This window comes from Leuresthes tenuis, unplaced genomic scaffold (assembly GCF_036924035.1).
Source record: "Leuresthes tenuis unplaced genomic scaffold, fLeuTen1.0.hap1 SCAF_23, whole genome shotgun sequence".
In the NCBI taxonomy this organism is placed as follows: Eukaryota; Metazoa; Chordata; class Actinopteri; order Atheriniformes; family Atherinopsidae; genus Leuresthes; species Leuresthes tenuis.
This window is the reverse complement of record NW_027325377.1, coordinates 9,081,105-9,104,127: the sequence shown is the minus strand read 5'-3', so window position 1 is coordinate 9,104,127 and position 23,023 is coordinate 9,081,105. Positions and strand designations below refer to the sequence as shown.

General features: G+C 42.1%; 1 protein-coding gene across 5 annotated transcripts in view; it reads left to right on the top strand.

The window, feature by feature from the left end:
• The first annotated feature begins 485 nt into the window (after positions 1-485).
• The window catches only part of msrb3 (methionine sulfoxide reductase B3), a 36,691-nt gene continuing 14,153 nt past the window's right edge, over positions 486-23,023 (top strand). Inside the window, exons 1-2 of one of the 5 annotated variants that reach the window (XM_072377518.1) lie at positions 611-701; positions 18,498-18,641. In XM_072377518.1, the coding sequence (XP_072233619.1) occupies positions 18,566-18,641 (76 nt within the window). In that variant the 5' untranslated portion in view covers positions 611-701; positions 18,498-18,565. Of the gene's footprint in view, positions 702-6,901; positions 7,017-18,497; positions 18,642-23,023 lie in introns of those variants that run through there. The other 4 variants (XM_072377516.1, XM_072377519.1, XM_072377520.1 and 1 more) reach the window with 4 other exon arrangements.

Sequence of the window (23,023 nt, the reverse complement as noted above, 5' to 3'; positions counted from 1 at the left end):
TGTAAGAGGTGCCTTCACTGCTTAACTTGTCCCCTTACCAATTCAAGAGGAAAATCTATTCGAAGATGACCCTAAAAGGGTTATTCATTTGTTAAGATCTTAATGTCAGAGTAGACACTAGACACTAATTTTCGGATAATGAATAATAAGTTCTGCAGATAAGACAGAATTTACTGTGAAGCCAAGTTTACGTGAAGCCAAGTCTTGTGAAACATCACATAACTTTGGCATTGTTAGCATTCCACACTCCTAATGTTGGTTGTAACTCCGGGGCAATGATGACACGTGGCTGTTTTCTTTATGTTACATTTTAATCGAGCCAACATTAGATCAATAAAATTACGCGATATTTTTTCTTTCTTAAGAATTAACATTAATTTTCACTGCACCATTTAAAAACAAACAAACTTACTCGCATTTCTTCTACTCTATTTATTTGCTTAAATAACTTAGTTTTTCTTTCCCCACCCCCGGCCCGCTTCGTGACCATAACAGGAGATGTGCAGGTCTCCTGACATTCTACTCGTACACTCAGGCTGATGTCCAAAGAGGCACACTGTGGGGATAACAAAGCTGTTAGCTTAAGGATCCTGTGTGGCTACTCCAGGTCCATTTGATGTGCTGGGCTCAGAAAGGAAGATTATCGCAACAAAACAGTGTCTCGTTTCTCAACATTGTGTTCCCGCTTCTGCTTCTTTCTGGTATGTCCTACTTTGAACTAATTGTTCAACTAACTTCCAACAGGCAGCACATACTGTGACGTAGGGCTAATTCGAGATGTTTCTAGAGTGTCCGTATATTGAAGAAAATAACCCATGTCAGTAATATGAAACAATTTTTGTGGCATTTTAGAAAGGTCGATCAAATCGATCAAAATGGAAACAACACTGTAGTGATATCTTCAGTGTTATTTTCGATTTAAGCTGTTAGCTAATAGAAACTGGGGACAAGGCGGTAGTTATGCAGTGCTGGGTCACGCACCATAGCAGTATGCATACTTGTGGCACTGAGAGAGACCATCACTTCGACATCTTATTACAACGTCTCCCATTCCACAATGCTCCTGTTGTGTTTTAAATGACCCACGTATACGAAGCTCACTCGAGCTTGTATTTGCTTCGAAGTCGGAATGACGTCCCACCCTAAATGGCCGTGTATGAGTAGGATTTCTCCATTGTTCTGACTAAATTCACTTGCAATTATGAATTACACAAGCCGATAACAACTTAATACGCTGTATTTTGCATATACAAACACCACAGCAATGTTTAGTTCTTATTCTTTATTTTTGTGTGGTTGACTAGACGTATGGATGGCATACAGCTGCCCCCTACAGTTTGGATTCCTCCATTACAAGGCAATTACACTCGCAGAAACGGTCAATTTGAGTGGAAAAACGTCCATCAGTATGAAATTTTGACTCAGCCAGGTTATCAACAGTTTCTCCCATCTCCTCCAGGTCTTCGAATAGCTTCTTCCACTACTTATGGTACAATGAACACTGCAGTAAAGCTTGCTTTCCAGTCTCAATTGAGCCATCTGGGTATTAGCCTGTAAATGAAATACCATACAGTCTACAATGACCCTGCCTTAGCCTCAACTACTTGCTCAGCTTCAACTCTTCCCACTATTATAAACTACTATGATATTAACGATTTCGCTCAAAGTGGCTAACTAAGCTATTTTATCTGCTGCTTCATTTTCCTCGATGTGCCTGTGCTGGAACCCACAGAATCATGCATTACAATCTGAATTGTGTATTATGTTAACAGCTTGCCAGTAAGTTAACAGGTTAAATGTTAACAGGTTCCTAGTCTGGCTTTTGACTTTTCATGTTTTCTTGTGGCTTATGCTGCAAGCAAGTCACTACAGATGACTGGCGTGTGGCTTAGACTTATAAAAGCACCCAGGGTCCTAGACCTGAACCTCAAATTATTTTCCTGATAATTTGTTACTGCTCTCACTAGGTTTCGTCTCACTTAGCTTACTATATGTACACCTGTCTTTGGCTGAGGCCAAAACCGACATAAAACAGGGAACCAACAGACATCAGGCCCAATTTTTACGTTTTTATTAACAGTTTCTCTGCCTCTCCTTTTTATCTATGAGTGCCCAATGCTCCTCTAACAGACCATTTGTCAAAGATACAATAAGGCTAACCAGTAGCAGACAGCTAATTTAGATAATCTCTTGACTCTCTTGGTGGGAGATCAACATATGTGAAGAAATAGCCAAATTCAAATTCATTGCGCATGTTTTACTTTAATGTATACTTCATTGGTGATTTTTGCCCAATGATGCAGCAGTTCTAATATTAGGATTTTAATAGAGCTGAACTGCTGTCTAGAGATTATTTAGGCAAGTGCAAGTTGACAATTGCTTTTCAATAACAATTTCGGCTATATTTAGCTGTCTGACAAAAATATATGAATGATAGCAATTTAAGAATTTTTCTATATTAATATTAGGGCCGCAGCAAACACTTATTTAAGCAATCAAGTATTCTATCAAGTAATCGGGTCAATACTTTTGCAATGTTAACAATTTAAAAGAGAAAAATTTACATTAAACTAGTTTTTACGTATAGCTGGCAAATATGCCAAAAAGTTTTTCTGTACAAATTAATATTTTACTATAGAACACAAGGTATTTGCTTCCTTCCTTTTGTGAAGCTCTGTCAACAGTTAACATCTGTTTGCTTCTCTCCTACTGTCTCCACTTTCAAATACTGTAATTGAGTGCAGCTGAAATATATACATAGTCTGCTAAAATTACTTTTGGCAACGCGTGTATTTTTATTTTGGCTGTACTTTAATGTGACTGAGAATATTGGTTCACATTAACAGCTTACAGGCTGAAAGCTTCTGTGATAGGCAGAGGAAGATTAAGGAAAAAATGATAGTGTGCTTGTGATGGCGGGGGGTCATTCTGGTGATATTTCAATGGAAATCCGACACCACTGCTAACACAAAAAAACACAAGGTGCTCTTTTTGAGAAATTATTGGATAGAAATTAAAACGTATACGGTACTATACCACTCAACCAAGCCTCATCTTACTTATGTTCTCTACAAGTGTTCTTCTCAACTAACAAGCCTACTGATTTACATTCAAATGCTAATGTGAAATGTTACTTTTGTGTTTGTTCCGCTCATTGGACTCGATATATGAACTAGGTGCTTTCTGCTGACATGTTTTAACATTGACGTTTTGGTATTGTTGTAAACTAATTCAGTTTTACAATGGACACACTGTACAGTAATTTCACTTTTGTTTGAAATGGTCCCAAACGTGATACATCTTTTTTGTCATCTTCTCTGATTTTACTCCTCATTGTTTTCTCTGGTTTCTTCCATCACACCATCAAACCAAGCTTGATACAAATGCACCACATACGCACGTTGTGTGACAGTAATAAATGTCTGTGTAAAACAGGGTGACTACTGAGCAACGTATACTTGTAAAAAAATTAAACGACACATCGAAGGAAATAATTTGCATCAGGGACTTTTGTAATCATTACTCAAGGAATCGTTTCAGCCCTAATTATTATACACGTATGCTTCACTGTTTTTCCAAGAAGATGGAACTTTGGAGCACATAGAGAGCACCTGTGTCAGGACAGGGCAGGCAAGTGAAAAATGTAACTGACAAACTCCTTTTGGGGTTGGCCAAAGTGCAGGTGTGACCAATAAACCAGAAACTCATCCAGGGAGCAACAGGGGACCCTAACCTGCTCCAGGAGGCAGCAATACTGGTGAAAGGGGGATTCCTCTGGGAGTTTACTGGAATGCAGGAGAGCAGCAGAAAAGGCTAGTATGACCTGTGAAACGGGGACCCCACTGTGTGCTGGAATAGTATGCAGGCAAGACTGGTGAAGCAAATGAGACAGGCACCCTCCTCGGCTGAAGCTGGTGGAATGCCTACAGGTCCCAGGACTGGTGCAGGAACTTGAAGGGGAACTGCAAAATAGACTGGTGGGTGGCCTGCAGACCCCATGGTGGTACAGAATCTAAAAGCTATGATACAGGAACAAGAGCAGGGACTGATAGACTGTCTACAGGCTCTGAGACATGAACATGAGCAGGGACTGGCTGGATGTTAGATGAATCTAGCGCCCCTTTGGGGACATGGAGTGGACTGACCAGGGCGTTGATGGAGCCAGAATCTGAAAGGTGGGGCTCAGGAGCTGAAGCAGGTGGAAGAGCATCTACAGACCCCCAGACAGGAACAGGAGCAGGGCTTGAGGGGTGGTGGCTGTGGTGACCTGGACAGGAACAAGACTTGAGATGCAGGCCTTAGGTTTGATGTGGTAGTAGGCACCTGGTCCTGGGCTGTGGCCATGGTGTCCTGGCATTGCTCTATGCTGTGGTTCTGGTGGTAGTGCAGAGGCTTTGTAATTTGGCTAAGGAATGTGATGGGTCATGGTAGCCAGGTAAGAAACTGATGTATAAAGCTTTGAGCTACTTTTCTTTCTTCCTCCTCCTGGAGATTGTTCAGGCAGGCTTAGGGGCTGGACTCGATACAGCTGGCTCAGTGAGTTCTGACTCAGGCGTAGCTGGCTTCTGCGGTGGTGTGGGCCTTGTTGCTGCACCATGGGCCTCGGTCGGGGCTGGCACTGTTGCGTGTGCCTTGGTTGGAGCTGGCGCTGTTGGCCTTGGCTGAGGCTGGGGTGATTTAGCATTTCATATTCTCAGTCTCACTGATAGACCAAACGGCATGACCATAAGCACAGACAAATTGGACAATAGCTAATGTGAATGGCCATCAAGTCAAAATACATGTCCTTCCAACCTGTTGACCTAATTGCTTACTTAGTAAGTATTTTACTATCCAAAATAGCCCCTCTTTTTCAGTCTTTAGCGAACGTCCCACACACACACACACACACTCACACACTCATGCTATCATTGGCTCCCTTACACTATATGTACAGATACACTAATTCTATATAAGCCAGGCTTGGAGAGTTGCACCTGTTGCACCTGAAGGCTTCTGTTGCAACTGTAGACTGCCTGTTGCTGCAGACAGAGAAGGAAGAACCAGTACGGACGATCCAAATATGGATATGGGAAGAATGTAGACCTAATTTTACCAAATGCAACAGACTTGTGTGTTAGTGCATCTGCCTTGCAGTTGATAAGGACATTTATGTGAGACAAGAAATATGAAGGCATTGTTTCTCATGTAATAATTTGTAATGTAAACATAACTTTAAATTAATATGGCTATAGATGGAAAAAAACAAAGTATGCACAGAATATTGTGTTGCTACTGAATTGTATTGCTTCTACAATGAAGCCTGCTTAGCTTGCATTGCAACTGGCAAGTTTAACAGGTTTTTCTTTACTTGGAACAAGATCAAGATTGATGTGAGATCATTCCCAGTTCCAGCTAACCACTTCTGAAGTAATAGTTTTATTTCACAAATATTTTAAGAAGAATGAATGAATGAACGTGTACTATTGCTCTGTTACCACATAGCTACTGTTACGTGGCTACTTTCTACACAGGCACTCTACTGGGACTACTTCATCCACACACACCCCTGGAGCACAGTTTATTTACTCCTTTCTCTGTGACAGTCTGCTAACTTCACACAGAGTTTGCTACTGCTAGTTTTGTGCAACATGGCAGGATATTTATCAGATTTTGACAATGTGAACGACGACTTTGAGTAAGATGGACGTTCTTACTGGAGTGAATGAGCTGTGCTGCAGTCTTGCCTGTCGATGAAGTCGTCTCAATAGAGGTGTGTGTAGAATTCCCTCCGTTAGCTCTCCTATAGCTGCAAATGGCCACATAACAGTAACTAAGTGCTAACAGAGCTATAGTACGAGTTTGTTCATTCATTCTTCTTAAAGTATTGGTGAAATAAAGACTGATAATGCCTTATTTAGAAGCTGCATCGTCCCTGCCCCGTTCACTCCGTTATATGGATAGACGCCTATCGCGAGTTTTCTAAATAGCTTTCGAAGGACGCCGACTTTCGCCAAACTGTTTTCGGTGAGTAGATAAACGTATTTCATGCCACAAATAAGGTCTAGGTTTAAAAATACCGGAGTTCCCCTTTTAACATGAAAAAAAATCTGTTAACTGTTTTTAAGTACAGAAGTTAAAACTCCTTTAAAGCAATGTTAAAGAAGCCTCTTAACCTCTCTTCAACATGACAACAAATTCATGTGTATGGCTGTGCATTTGCATGACTCATGGAGAATTGTTTTTTATGACAGTGGTGTTGCATCCCACAACTGTAGGGGAAGCCAAATTCTTTAGTATGACTTTTAATATCAATCCTATCCTTTAGAATAAAACAGTAGTTTGGAATTTCTGCAGGTTACACTCGCTGTTCATTACTAAAACATTTATCAGTAATGGTGTTAAGATAGAATAAATGTTAATGTATGGAGCTTCATGTTAACTGAGTGTACACACACATCTGTGTCCCTTTCAATGCACAACACACATATTGTGTCGTTTCAGATTCACTTTAACTCCATTATTTGAATAATTACAATTAGAATGAGTGAATGGCAGCTCTGACTTTACGTTGTGTTTGAATGTAATAAATTTCATTGTCATTTAAATTCCACATGCAGGTGATTTGACCACCTGAGACCGTGTGAGAATACAGCAGGTATTCTTGATGTATTGCGACCCATGGTTTGCGATATGGCCAAAAAATGATGTCTCAGTGTTTTTAGACTAAATTAGATATGCATTAGATTATTTATTATCTAATAAATTTAATCATATTAAATTATATAGGCACAGATACACAAAAAATATTTTCTGTGAATATTTACTATTATATGCCTTTTGGATTGGCTCAACCATAAGTAAATTATAATAATCCAACGTCTATGCTCTCTTTTTTTTTTTTTTTTTTTTTTTTCTGTAGTGTCGCTGTTTCATGGCTGCCTTCCTTAGACGTGGGCTCTTCTTGGCCCTTCATCATACCCTTGGGCAAAGCAGGAGCTCTGTCTTCCACCCTGTACTACCTGCTGCTCTTCTAGGTAGAGTAACATGCTAGTGTCAGTGCTTAAGTGTCAACTCTAGAACTTTAGGATCTTTTGCCGTGTTTTTATTTTTTATTTTTTGACAATCCATTGTTATGAAGTCTTTTAAAGCATAGCATGTGACATATTTAATCGAGATAGTTACTGACAGTCCTCAGTAACATACAAGTTCGGACAAACAAATTTGTGCATAGACTGGTTTACCATGTGAACTGCTACAACTGTTGTAGCAAGTGCTCCACACACAGGTACTCGGAACTCTATCAACAGCACACTAAGGCCTTCATCGAGAACTCAGTGGGACTGTGGAAAACAAATCTTAGAGGCTAATTCAAAGCCCATTGCATAAGTTACCATCAAGTGCAGCATCTACCAAGGAGATGCTGTTCTGCATAGACCTGAAGGCCCCCAGCCAGATCATGACAGAGGGTGGTTATGGATACCATTTACAAAGTGGAGCAATCATTAGCTAGATGCACTACTTGGACGACATTAAGCTGTTTGCGACATCAAGCTCTCACGCAGTCCTAGCATACAGCTTGATGTCATAAATACAGAGGAGGAACTGGTTTCCATAGCTCCTCTTCGTGATGGTCTGGCTCAAAGGGGTTCAGGTCTATGCAGTAAAGCAATGGGGTCAGCGCCTTAGTTGATAGTAAATGGTAAATGGACTGGTACTTGTATAGCGCTTTTCTAGTCTAACTGACCACTCAAAGCGCTTCACTACATGCCGCATTCGCCCCACTCACACACATTCATACAGCACGTCTTAAGATACACATAACTACGTGCTTTCTACACTGGGGGAGCAACGTGGTTCAACGTGCCCAAGGATGCTTCGACATGTATCCTGGGGAAGCCAGAGTCGAACCACCGACCTTCCGATTGTTGGGCGACTGCTCTTCCTCCTAAGCTACAGCCGCCCAGTGGAGTTGATGATCATTTGTGCCGTTGTCGGTTGTGTTTGAATTGGTCTCAGGCTGGTTTTCCGCAGTCCTATCGACTTCTTAATGTGTCTTGTTGATGTTGGGGAATTCCAAGTATTTCAGTATCTGTGTATGTCTCTGAGTTATAGGTTGTACATTTTTTTTTTTTTTTGTCGACAATCGAAGCGGTGCAAAGACCTATATCTGATCTTACAGTCTTGGGTTATCATTCTGTTGATCAAAAGCTTTTGTTTAGCTCCTCTAGTGTTACTCGTAATTCCACTCTGGGTTCCACTAATGTATTGTAAGCCTGTATGCTTATCTTATCTGCTATGATGCCTGACAGGAGATTCCATGTCGCACAGAGGCTGGTTATTTGCTGGTGGTTGGATGGAATCACCCCTTTGGGATCTTTCATGATCAGAGCTGTCCAACCTTGAGTTAATGCAGTTAAACTTTTCATACATGTGGCCCTTTCTTGGATTTCTGCCGGTTAGTATCCTGCTCTGTTCCTCTTCCAATTTGAAGTGGGATATTAAACTTTTTCCGGCTGAAGACCAAGTCCTCAGAACTGTAGGTGCTAATTCCTGGCCGCTTCACACTTGGCTCCAAGCCACCCCATTACTAGCTGGTGGTCCCTGCTCGATAAAGTCAACAGGACAACATCATAAGCAAAAAGCCCACTGAACTAGAAACCCTTGGCCCCTCATCTATGTGTAGAAATTCTGTCCAAAAGGAGCTTTGAACGGAATTGGTGCAACTTCTAAGAAAGCTCTACTCTGGTCAACAACATGATACTTCTGGAACTGTCCCTCTTCAGTCACAGAGCTACAGCCAGCAGTGATCCATGAGTAGCGTTCTTGTCCAGGCTTGGAGCTGAGCCTAAGGTGTAAATATGTTAGATATTTTCTTAATTTATCTGTGTTATCCGTGATTGCAAGAAATGGAAGGGCCTTACAAAGCCTGACACAATCTCTGTCTTGTAGTTAGGACTATAATGTATGGCCCCCACGCTAATGACAGTCGAAATGATGATCACTGGAGCTAATTAACAGACATGGTCTTCACGCTAATTGCAACCAAAGATGATCAGTGGCAGTGAGGAAAAAGGGGGGCAGGTGTTAAAGGAAAAATTAATAAGTGACCACACTACCTCAAGGGTCGCTGTGAACTGCCATAGAACATGGGAGCCAACAAAAGTAAACAGACAAAAGAAATAACGCCTGCAAAATTAATCATTGTCACCCATCCAACAAACAAGCGTAAAATTCGCCAATGCATGAGGAGTTGGCACAGGATAACATCCGGTAAAAATCGATGGCCTCTCGAAGGCAGTTTTGATCCTAGGTGCTGTGATGAAGTGGAGGAAGAGTTAAGAGATGCATGGGCCTCGCCATTTTGTCCACACGCAGATGAGAAAACACATAAGAAAGCAACACATGAAGAAACACCTAAGGGAGCACGTGGGAGAACAGAATCTAGGAGTGACAGTGGAAAGAGTGGGGAGAGAATAAAGAAAATAGAAAAAAGAGAGCAACAATTGCTTAAGCAATTGGAGGAGTCTAGTAAACGAGACACATCTCTGTTACCGCCAAAAATGTCAGGAGGCCAGAAAGGGGAAGAGGAATTAGAACTTTCGATTGATAGTGATGATGATGGGGACAATAAGAGTGAAGAAGAAAGGTTGTCAGATGGATTCTCAGATGAACTAAAAGAGGGCTCAATAAAGGATGACAAAGAGCTGGATGACGAGGAACACGGAGAAGGACACCAGGGCGAGAGTGAGTATACACCACTCCTACGCACTAAGGCCAAGCCCGAGGCAACCTATGATCTTAACATACAGATGGAGAAAGGAAAGAGGGGGGGATGTGATGACGCTGCACAATCGAGAGGTGAGGAGAGTTCCACATCAGAAGAACTCACGACAAAAGCTATCCTCTGGAATATACCCCCTGCTGGCCAAAGGACCCAGGAACAACTGGGTGCAGGGACCAATATGAAGAAGATTGTGCACCCATAACAAACCTGGCATCATTGATGGAAGCACAAAACAAGGTCTCGGAGGCAGAAGAACACCTGTGGGTTCAAAGGGGTGCTGTTCGGACATCGCACCCCCATCCGGGGCTGTGGCGGGGTTTCCGCGGGCACTTTGTTTTGCCACTGTCTCTACTGCCTATTGCTATTAAAAAGATGCATGAGCCTGATCATTGTTCTAGGGCCCAAGTTATCAGAAAACTGCAAGCTGTGTGGTGGTCGCCGTACATGACACCGATGGTTGTCTTGCTATTTGTCCTCACTGTCCAAAGTACAATGTCCGTAAAATGTTCACCCAGCCTTTAGCTCACATTCCCATGCCAGATGGTCCTTTTTGACATCTGGTTATGGATTATGTGGACATGATCGATCGGGTACAAGGTAAAAGATACATGCTGGTTGTTGTTTGCAGGTTCAGCAGGTGGATTGAGGCCTGCCCCACCTCCAAAGCTGATCACAAGGCTGCAGCAAAGTTTCTGTGTAGAGAATTGTTTCTCAGGTTTGGGATGCCAGATACTATATCATCTGATAATGGTCCGCATTTTGTTTCACAGGTGATACAGGAAATGTTCAAAATCTTAGGTATAAAGCAGAAGTACGGAAGTGTTTATCACCCACAGTCTCAGGCTTCTGTGGAGCGAGCTAATGGTATCTTGAAAACCAAAATCGCTAAGATCATGGCTGATTGCAATGGCAAACTAACATGGGTAGATGCATTACCCCTGGCGTTGATAGCAATGCGTTCCCAAACTAATCGACTAACCCATCTAACTCCTCATGAGATGCTTACAGGGCGTCCCATGCCTCTCCCACAAACTAGAGGACCACTGGAGGGGCCAGCCATTGCGCAACTGGAACGTGAGTTGGGGGATTATCTGCGTGCATTAACTCAAATCCAGAGACTTGTGTTTCAACAGGTAAAAGAAGCCCACGGCAAAGACGAGACGCACATTCCGGTTGACGTTCGAGACGTCCAAATTGGTGACCAGGTATTCATACGGGTGTTTAGGCGTCAGTGGAACGAACCACGTAGGGAGGGACCCTTTAAGGTCGTGCTTACTACTCCCACTGCCTTGAAGGTCGAAGGTAAGCCCTTCTGGTTCCATAAGAATCACTGCACCCGCCATAGACCACCGGACCCACCTGGACACTTTCCAGAACCGTTGGGGTCCGAGCATGCTGAAAGGGCAGCGCACAGCCTCCCTCAGGACACCAGTTCCAGTCCGTCACCGGCCTCCTCAAGTTCTGAGTCACTGTCCCCGTATGGACAGAGGAGGTCAGCCCGTTTGTCAGCCCGCAGTCGGCACAGACTGCAATCCAGCGAATCGGAGCATTCTCATGCTGCCGATATGCCTGATAGGCATAGTTACCCTCTTGCTGACGCAGGTGGTCCTGCAGGTCAGGTGTTGCCTCAAGAGAGCCTACCAGCAACTGCGGAGCACCGTTTGCAACACGCACAGGGTTCTGATGGCATTGTGGCACGGTCATCAGATGGCCTTTCACATGCATACCCATCACCACCTTCTCCACAAGAAGAAGCACCAGGCTCGTCTGACCCGCAAACTTTCACATATCCGCCCACGCCGGAGCGGGACTGGTTTTCCTCTGATTCAGATTAGCTGCATGATGGTGTTAACCCTTTGCAGATTAACAACGGGGGAAATTATAGTAATGGCCAATACTAATCCTAACACAGCCACCCCACGACACACATTAGACACATGCGCTTTGGCAATGACCACATTAGCCACTAACAGAGGGATAATAGATAGTGATAATGGGGAAATTAAACACGTAATGCATGTCAAAGCAGATATATATGATTATGTGTTAACAGAAGAAATAACAGGGGCCGAGTCAATGGGTAAGCATTGGCTGGGATATCCCCAAAATGCGGACTGCCGTGGGGAGGGGATGGTGACCATTCAGGTGAGATGCACTAAGACAATGTGTCAAAACACACAGACAAGACAGAGCATGTCAGTAGAAGAAGCTAGAATCAACGTAAGATTGATGAATAAAAGACAAAGACGGGATTTGAACAAATTAAGAACAGCACATTGGGACACAAATTTGTTCCAACAATGGATACAATATTCAATAAAAACTATGTTTGCAGCAAAAAAACTGAAAAAACGAGACTGCATTGCCTGCTATAATGCTAAAAAACTGCCCCAAGTTCAGACATTACCAGGGAGTGAGATAGGGGGTTGTCCAGACATTTCCAAGTGTTTTCCCCACTGTACAATGCACATGGCAGGGGGACTGTCGGGTTGGAGTATAAATAAGAAGGTCTGCCCCAAAAGGCTTTCTCATGATGATTATGATATAATGACAGTACTTCCCCCTGTGGTGCGCAAGCCTGATGACATTATCTTTCCCTTCTGCATAGTACGAGGAGAAGAATTGGAGGAGGTTACGCAGAGAGCATCAGCAGTGATGACGGATGCGGAGGGATTGGTGAGATGCAGCAGATTAACATGGTACCCGAAACTTGCCAAAGGAAATACCACAGGAACCATCAAAATATGTGAGACCAGTCCAAAAGCTCGAATACAATGTAAACAAATAATACCAAACGGGGGACATGTGATTTATGAACAAAATTCATCCTATATAGCCCAATACAGGGTGCCAGATTTGGGAAAGGGAACAGAACCATTGGGAGATGTCTTTTGGACTTGCGAGAGTAACACCACCATGATACCGCACTTACCTGCGAACTGGACGGGTATATGTGCTCCAATAATGTTAACAGGACGATTATCCTTAATTACACAAGAATCAAATAAAAATCAAACACACCTCAGGAACAAACGGAGTGTTCCAGACTCCAACCAAGATGGGGAATGGGATTGGAAAACATCGGATGAAATTTATATTACCTGGGATCAAGTCCCCTTGGGTGCACTAGTGCGGGAACAGTTACATGCAACGTCATTAATGACCCTACAAAACAGGTTTGTGATAGAAACACGCATGGCGGAGGATCAGGGAATTTGTGACGTAATCGGGGAAGAATGCTGCACCTTAATCCCAATACACACAGGCTCCAGTGGTAGTTTGACGGAAGTCCTGAATGAAATGAAGCGGCTGAGAAATGAACATGTAAAAAATTCCAATTGGAATACACAAATTAAAAGCTTTTGGGACTGGCTAGGAAAATTGGGATGGCTAAAATACTTAATAATGGCTGGAATAGTGCTGGGTGGAATTGTGCTGGTGGTATTGCTAGTGATCTGCTGTGTCATACCTTTGCTCCGTCTCCTAGTATCACGTCTTTTCATAAGCATAACAGGACAATTCCCAGTAACACAGATGCAAATTCACCCAGACTCGGAAGAGCGCATAGAGCTGCATGAAATGTAGGGAAACAGGTAGGGATGTAATGGTCGCCACCTGCTCCCCACAAGGTACGTGTTGTAAATAGTCATATAAAAAGGAAGGCAAATTTCAGCAGACAATCATAAATACGTATGCATATGTTATAATCACTAAAACTACCATGTCTCCATCACCGACTGTTGGAAATGGTGGAGGCTGTCTTTACCAGACCACAAGTGGCTCTGGATGATTGGCAGGGGCACAGTTCTAGCAGAGGGGACAACACACACACACACCCGTAGGAACACTACCACATCTAGCTACGAGCACATTTGTTCCGAATAGGCACCTTGGTGACTTCCAGCAGGACGAGAGGCACTTCAACCCGCCGTCAGGGGGGCCTGAGTGGAGCCATTCCCAGACGTCACCCAGGGGGAATCCAGCGGGACCACCAGCAGATCTGCTTGTGGTCCAGTGGCCAGCAGCCTTCCCCAGACCCCCGTCCAACCCAGAAAGTCCAGACAACCCAGTGGATCGAGGACAACCTTCGGAGATCCACGACGGCCAACCAGCAGCACCAATCCAGCCGATGACAAGACCTCCACCTGCCAGACCGCCCTATCTTCAAGTCTGCCCGTGTGATATAGCTCATATCTCAAGATTCCTGGCCCACCCTTTTGAGCAGTATATACACCTTAACGATCTTCGAGGTGAAATTGGAACCATGACTACAGAAGTCTACACTTCTCTGCTAGCAGGCCTAACCCCAATGGCCCGTAAGCAGATCCAGAAAATCAGAAGCTTTGCTCATAAAGACAAGTACAAACTAAAACTGACTCGGATGAGAGCGGAGCAAGAGAGACTGACTCAGCAACTAAACCATGCCCAACAGACAGCTAACACGCTCCAGAGGCAGGTGGATCGGACACAGGCTGCCTATGATCAGGCCCAGCAAACCTTAACACATCTGCGACAAGCCAACGCCACTCCTCTCAGATTCTGTCAAAACAGACTGCAACAACAAACCACAGCAGTCAATGGACTGGAAGCCGTACTGAGAAGGGGGGTGGGGGAACCCTCCTAACCTCAGCGAGGACCTAATGATCCCCGAGCCAGGGAGTACTAAGAGAATGAGTCTATGTTACAATAAGGGAGAGGGTGTATAACATATTACTATTGAATAACGGTTATTGAAATTAATTAATGCTTCGTAAGTTCGTGAGGAATGACGAATAATTGGCGCTTATTTATGGATAATGATTAATATAAGTGAAATAGTAACCATGCTATGTGGGCCTGGTTCAGTGATGTATTCACAAGTGCATAAGCACCGTGAATAAGTATATTGTTGTATAACAATATGAATGTTGAAGTAGCAAGGGTGTGAACCCTAAGTTGAAAGTTTAGCCTGTGTAGACGCAGGCCTGATGGGAAACCTTTTTTTTACACATTTTTTACCGGCAAGCCTTGTCCTAGTGGCAATGAAGCTGGAGCAAACAATAACAAAAATCTTTCTACAAAAAAAGTTTTAAGAGGGTTGACCCTCATAAGTGTGCCAAGGGTTCGCCCTTAGAACAGACCAAAGGTAACTAGTTGCATAAGCAGAAATAGACATGGTTTGGTGTGTGCTGTTACAAATATTATTACTTCACAAGTATATTTGATCTGCATGTACACGCGTGATTTTTATAATACTTCTAGTTTAGTGTTGAAATGTTGTACTGCTGACTTTGCCACCTGGCGAGGGTTTTACCTCTTACGATCTACATGTGGGAGGATGTTTCCCTGGCCATGTCTGCAAGGTTCAGGTAGGAGCCCATCAGTGACGATCACAGGGGCCATCAGGATGGGCAAGTCCCGGGATGGTTTTAAGGTGAAGTCATACAGCTGTCCTGGCAGCTGATACTTATCTTATGGTGATCCTCACTGTGGGATGCAAATATGCTGACATATCACTATTGGTGTGGTTTTTACCTCTATAATCAGTGTGATGTACTTCATTAATCTGTGTGTGCACAATCTTTACAGAAATGTGGTTTTCCTTGATGGGTGGTCCTTTCCAGGACCACAGGGGGGAATGTAGTGTCAGGCTATCAGGATGTCTAACAATCCCTGAATGTAATACTATGGAAAACCCCAATGTGTAGCTCTGAGTCTATCATTAATGAATGCATGTGCGACAATGGGGCACCATGTCCAGGAAGGGCCTTACAAAGCCTGACACAGTCTCTGTCTTGTAGTTAGGACTATAATGTATGGCCCCCACGCTAATGACAGTCGAAATGATGATCACTGGAGCTAATTAACAGACATGGTCTTCACGCTAATTGCAGCCAAAGATGATCAAAGGAGATCTGGATGTAGGGGAAAAGTCAGGTGTAGGAGGAGGGACTATTATATGAATAAATGGGTTTTTAAAAAAGACAGGACAACGGACCCAGCCTCAGGTAAAATGAGTAAATAAGACATAACGGTGGAAGGATGGGGTAAATACGCCATATGAAAGGAGGGGCCCCGGGGAGGAGCAGCCTCAGGCCCCAAATTGTATAAAAGATGGAAACTTTCAGAAGAGACTTCAGACTTAGCCCGGGCTACTTCTCATGAGTGGTCATATTGTAACTGCAATAAACCATCATTGGACCGCGAAGCAGCTGAATCTGTCTCATCTTTGATTCTTCGTGACTTCTCATCTTTAACTACTGAGTATAGCATATTAGTTAAATTGAACGTCCACAGAAAGTCACAACAAACCCTATGCCTACTTTACCAATGGTATCTGCCATCTGTTGGCATAAAGCCAGTCCTAAAAGTTAAGTGCTTGTGGTGCCAGACTTGGTCTTGATAATGGAACCCTGCACCAGCAGTTTTGGCTTCTCTTTGACAAAAATGGCATTTTGCCTTCAAGGTGAAAATGTTCTATGTTATATGGCAATTAATACCCTAAAATAAATGGATTAGACATTTATAGGGGTCAGTGTGTGTGTTTTTTTTTTTTTTTTTCAAATTTTTTATTTATTTTTTCTGTGTAATTTGCAACAAAAAGCATGTGCCATAATTCCCAACACATTCTTGAATGTTCGGCAGTATAGAAGGCTGATAATCTTCACCAAGAGCTTAGTGCAGTTGTGGAAAATGGCAATTAAAGCTATCTCCAAGGCCATTTAACATTTGTTTAGTCATGATGTGCCTGCCCCCCCCACTTAGTTAAAAAACCTTTTTTTATTAAAGTGATTGTACTTTTTCTGGACCTCCATATGATCACAAAGAGGGGATATGGATACAGCTTTAGAAGTAGAGTGACTTGTTAGCAGTGTGCAGATTGGAATTAGGGTTGCGCAAGAGCGACTGAGCAGTGTGTGAGATGGAACAAGCAGTGCAAGAGCAACCCAGTAGTGCACAAGATCAAACTTGGAGTACATTGGCGAGGCCCATCGAGATGGAGACAAAACATGTTACAAACCTTATTTTGATAGCTGAAACTGTTCAGTGACAGTCATGATGTGCCCCCCCCCCCCCCCCCCTTTGTTCCTGTGATATAAGGCAATGATATTAAGCAATATTTCCACAAAATTCAAATCTGCATGTTTGCTGACGCAAATGTGAAAACATGAGATTTGAATGATATTGTCACCTAGGGTCACCTTCTCTTGAAGCAACTCATTGAAATGCTGTGGAAGATTAAATTTACGGAAATCAGTGTTGGTAGAGAAAGCCAGTAACTATATATTAATAATCTGCATCTTGCTTTAAAATGTTTGGGTGTGCAAAATGCAATATTTCTTTGAACTGGTACACAGTGGCTAAAGAGGCAAAGCTCATTTGTCAACAGGTTAACTCACTGACCACTGGTTTAAAAAGGTTTAACTTAATACTTGTGCAATGTTTGCGGCTGAAATGGGTTTTCTTTGGAGGGTAGCTGGGCTCAGCCTTAGAGATTAGGTGAGGAGCACGACCATCTGGAGGGAGTTTGAAGTAGAGCTGAATCAGCTGAGGTGGTTCGAGCATCTGTCTAGGATGTCTCCTGGTCGCCTCCCTTTGAAAGTATTTCAGGCACATTCAAAATGGGAGGAAGCCCCTGGGCAGATTCAGAATTTTCTGGATGGAATATATCCTTCTGGCTTGGGAGCGCCTTGGGATCCCCTAGGAGCTGGAGTGTTGCTGGGGAGAGGGATGTCTTAGTTTCGCCCCTGGACCTGTTGCCTCCACAACCCAACCGTGGATGAATGAATGAATGGATGGATGGATTGATATTTACTCTGTTGATCCGAAAGGGAAATTGATAAGCAGTGTCGCACTGTAAGTTAGCAACAGATGCAAATCAACAATGCTTTCTCATCAACAATAATGGACCAAACTGGAGATGTACACCGTGTAACTTGTACTAATGCCTATGAACTATTAAATTTGGCATTTAAGCATTTAGTATACTTTATATGAACATAATTTATTATAAAATTGTACTTGGAGACTGACATCTTTATTAGAAACATGTCGATAATACAATGTTAACACACTGAGAGCGTTACATGGTCCTTAATGTTGCAAGAGTAAGGAGAGGACCAGTGCTGTGCGGAAAGCAATTTATCCACGCTGCTCTAGATTGTCCCAATTACAGAATGTAACTATTCAACTAGTAAGCATTAAATTAACATTGTAATAACATATAAAGTCATGTTTATCTTACAAAAAGTAACAGTAATAACTCCTTAGAAGTTGGTATGTCATCTTCATTACCTAAGCTGTTGGAATTGGATACTACTAAACATTAAATGAAAAAATTAATCCTGACAAATAATTTCTGAAATACTTCCATTTCCCTTGTCTGATGTTATGTGACTGCGTGTTGAAACTTAACTCTCTTCATGGCACAGTTTCTATGTCCAAAGTTAGCATGGCCCAAGTTGTTAAAAACAGTCATATGTAAAGTGGTTGCTGCACCTACATGATCTTTTGCAAGTTTATCTACTGTGCGCGTTGTGTCGTAGTAGATTTGTTTGTTTTCTTTGTCTCTTTATCTACATCATTGCTCTTGCCTTAACTAATAGCCTTGAAGCATGAAGAATGGGGACCCTAAGCAATTGCAGAGGCTTCTTCCTTCATATCCACATTTTGTCTTTAATTATCGTTATTTATCTTGACCTTTGTTGTCATATGTTGTTTTTTTCCCTCCCCCACCCTTCTCCTTATCCAGCGCAGTTCTTGGCCCTGCTGAGGGGGGTTTGAATCTAGTGGTGCTTGGAGTGCCTTTATCCAGCAGCCATGTCGGGCTTCAATCTGCTGCATCTAATAACCAAGGGTCAGCCTGTATCTCTGAGATCCTGCAGTCTTCCCTCAGGTTCACTGACTGGATTCTGTGTGCTTGTTGTGTTCTGCCTTTCTAATGCCTTTAACACATTGCTGGTGTGACGTGGCATGTATTTTTCTATCCAATCAGTGACCTAACCCTACTTTCATTATTTTCCTGCATTTAATTTGTCCTCTCAGAGAACAATGATCAAACTTTTTTTGCATTGAGAAATGCAAATCTCACCATGTGAACAGTTGTATTATTTGACCTAAAACTTTTTAAGTAGAGATTCATATTAGTAACAATATTAAAACTTCCTGTGACAATTTCAACTATTTTCCATTTTCAATAAGAAAAAAAAAGAACTAAACATCAGATTTTCACAGAAGTTCTAAAAATTTAATTTAGCTGTCAATTTAGGTATTTGATATTGATTTAGGCAGTACAAAAGTCACGGGATGGCATCCCTGCAATATGGAAACACAATTATGCTATAGATTGCCCATGATTTAATTTGAATGATGCACTATACTCTGCAAAATGTGTGTTGAACCAGGCCGTTACTATGCTGTTCTTTCAAGGTATACCGCTTTTTGCATGCATCGTATAACCCAAAAAACCCTTGCTCTTTACAATACTTTTTCAGAGAACAGTAAGTATTTCCCTCTGTTTTGGAATAACCAATAAGCAAAAGATTTCTTTAACCAATTAGGGAAAAGTAGAGCCTGACCAAACCAAAGCATCAATGAATCATCAAGTGCCTGTCATTGTTAGACTGTAGATTTGAATATAAATTGTCCAACGTAGAGTAGATGAAATTAGAATTTACCTGGGTCTTTGATCATCGACAGGGAAATAATAAATCAATAAATTAAAAAAAAAAAACCTTGAACATGTTATAATTGGGGACACTTGTGCTGACTTCGACTTAAAATATAGAGGTAATGCTTTGTCCAGTGTTCTTCAGGTACTGCAAAGTATGCAGAGACTAGAGACTTGTTAAAAGCTGTTTCCAGTGTATGTCTGTTGTTAGTTTGAGATTACAAACTTGATTGAGTGCACACCTTGGCACACTGGCACATCCCACAACTGCAGGGGGAGCCAAAGAGCAACAAAATTGTCAAAATATCTACCGTTACTTGAAGTAGAAGGAACTTTTGAGTAATAGTGGGCCCCTCATGTTGAAAGGGACAGTGCAGTAACTATTATATATTTTAACTTATTGAAGCAGCATATTTCAAAGAAGCAGATGACAAACAATGCTGCTTTAATTGTCATTACGACACAAAATACTGCATCTAGTGTTATAATGGGACAATTAACAGTAATGGTATCATATGTTTACTTTGAATTGCCTTGTGTAAAAATTGTGCTCTACAAATAGACTTGCCTTGCTTATTTTCAAGATTTTTATTTTTTATATGCTTAATCACTTGTGAGCTGATAAATTTTTGTTTTGAAGGAGGTCTGAAGGTATGTTGTGCCACAGGTGGAGATCTTTATGTTTTCAAAGCTGTAAGAAATGGAGATATGTGGTGCCTGGAACTGGGATTTTGAAATTTGCAGAAAGCTTGCTGAAAGTTTTCATAGCTACGTAGACTGGCAGGGTCTTTAAAAAATTTTTTTTTTAAAAATAAATAAAACAAGCACATTTGTAGGCTTGTATCTGGTTCTATACTTACGTTTAAAATTTAAAAACAATGTTATTACTGTATTATCATAAATTATTTACTTTGAAAATTAAAAAATGTCTAGTTTTGACCTTCACTATCTTGAATTTAACACTGTTGAATGTTTAGCATCAGTGGCATGATGACATTTAAACTTGAGTTTATCCGAGTGCTTATCATGTCTAACATTTTTACTAATGTCAATAATGTAAAGTAAATGTACAGGATAGTGAGTACGATCAGTTAGTGAAATTATGTCTGCAGATTTCTTTGCTTTTGCTAAGGCTTATTTGCGATAGACAGCCATGTTCTTGTGGGACATGGTCATAAGCAATCTCCAGGTTCACATAACACATTTAAACACAAACTCCCAGGACCCCCTCAGTAGCTCTGTAAGCGCATAGATCTGGTCCATAAGACAGCTTGACAGGGATTGGGTCAGAAAAGAGCATGGGATTCCTAAAAGAAGGGGGAGGAAGACTGAACATTTGTATCATTTGCTCTTGATGCTCAGATGCAGGCAGTGATGGTAAATGGTGTTTTCCTAATTTGCCAACCTTTTTGTACCAGAAAAAACCCCCCCAAAGTTTTCTCTAGTGAATTTACCACATATGTTGCTGATGTATACATTCATTTGGATACAAAGAAAAAAAAAATTAAATCACACCATCAGCAGTCAAATAGCACATGGTGTTTTTGATCAAGACCTAGACAGTCCAACATGTCCGGGAGGGAAACTCAGACATCTTTCTCCCCAGTGACACTCTAAAAGCTCCTCATGGGGGCTCCCAAGACATTCCCAGGTCAGGAGGGCTATATAATCCCTCCAGCGAATTCTGGGTCTGCCCTAAGGTCTCGGAAAAGAAGCTGTAGAATGGAGGTAACCCGGAGCCAGCCTAATTAGATGTCAGAACTACCTCAGCTGACTCATTTTGATACCAAGGATAAGTGGCTGTACTTAAAGTTCCTTACGTGCAAGCTCCTAATCCATTCTCTAAGGATGAGCCTACACACTCTCCATATTAAACTAATTTTAGTCAATATCGTGACTCGGAGCAGCCTTGGCAGAGTCAAAATGCACTGTAAACAAGCTCAACTTTGTACTGAGGATGCGGACCTGTTATGCAGAGACCTAATAGTCCACAATAGTGGCTATGGTAAACAGTCCCCCTGCAGCTGTCCCCACAGAATCCCTCAAGGGACATGATTGTAAACCTTCTCCAAGTCCACAAAACAAATTTCGAGTGGATGGTCCAACACCTAGGACACCCTAAGTAACTCAGCATGGGTAAAGAGCTGGCCCACTGTTCCACAACCTGGACAAAAATCACACTGGTTCTCCTGAAGCTGAGGTTTGACAATCACTTGGCGCCTCCTTTCTATCACCCTATAGTAGTGGTTCTCAAACTTTTTCTGTCATTTCCCACAACTTTCACTTCAAACAACTTTTTGTAACATTTGTCACTAGATTGCTTCATCAGCCTTTGCTTTTTCAGAAAAGAGACAAATTAAACAGAATTTACACGTTGCCAGAAATGCAACAGTAAAGTCAGTATTAAAAAGAATAAGTGCAGAAACTCTTAGTGGCTGCAGTGAGCCTGTTTTTTAGTGCACATCTTTTCAAAATGGGGTTGCAGGCTTGATACTGCCACTCTCAAGTCCTGTTCAATGTTCATCCTCGATCTCTACTTTGTTTTCAGTGAAGCAACAGCAGAAAACCCCATTTCACAGAGATAAGATGTAGCAGGGAAGCAGAATGCCCACATCTCTCTCTCCTGAGGGTGGAATCAGATGTCATCTCAATGAACTCCTTCAGCAGAAGTAAAATGAGCAGGTCCAGGTGCATTAAATGGATCTCTCACCCATTCATACTGAGCACTGAACATTGCTTAGGAAGTATTTCTGAAAAAAATGCTCTTCAGGAACAGATGTGTTCTTTAACACATGGGATCACCGTGGTAGCTCCCAACTCATTGGTTTCTGCAAATTCACTCAAGTGATTCTCAAAGGAATCAGCATTTCCTTCATCAAATTGCCTGCTGTACAGCTAAAGTTTTCAAGTGAATGCACTGATTTTTGTCTGCCAGTTGAGCAAGATACTTGTCTGTGCCTTGAAGCTGAAGGTTTAATTTATTCAGCTCTCCAAATAATGTAGCTGAGATAGGCCAGGTCCATCAGAGGGTTTTCATCACTAAATTTGCTTGCATGCGTTCCTACTCCAAAAACTTCCGAATTTCCTCTTTGAGGTCAAAGAGTCGCGTCAGCACCTCGCGAAAGCCACCTCATCTTGCTGTGACACAGAACAGCTGCATGTTTGGCTCCCATCTCTTCACAAAGTGCAGAGAACAGTCGTGATTTCAGGGACTTGTTTTGATGAAATTGACCACGCTAAGAATGTGTCAACATGTTGAGTTCAGGGCTAATCTATCTTGATGCTAGTGCTTCTCTGTATATGAGGCAGTACGTCAATTGCGCATTTGAGACTCTCTTGATAAGTGCCAGCAACCCCTTCTTTAGTCCGTGCACCATTGAACTCCAGTTGGCTGGAATTGGACTATATTATTTAAGTGCCTTGAGATGACATTTGTTGTAATTTGGCGCTATATAAATAAACTGAATTGAAAATTTAATTGAAATTGAATCCTTGTCCACCACTTTTCCCATTTCAGGCCATGTTCTGTAAGGTAACAGTCAAGAAGCTTAAAGAGCTCATCAGCTCATATCTACTTGGGACATACTTGCAAAAAAGCAAGTGTTTGT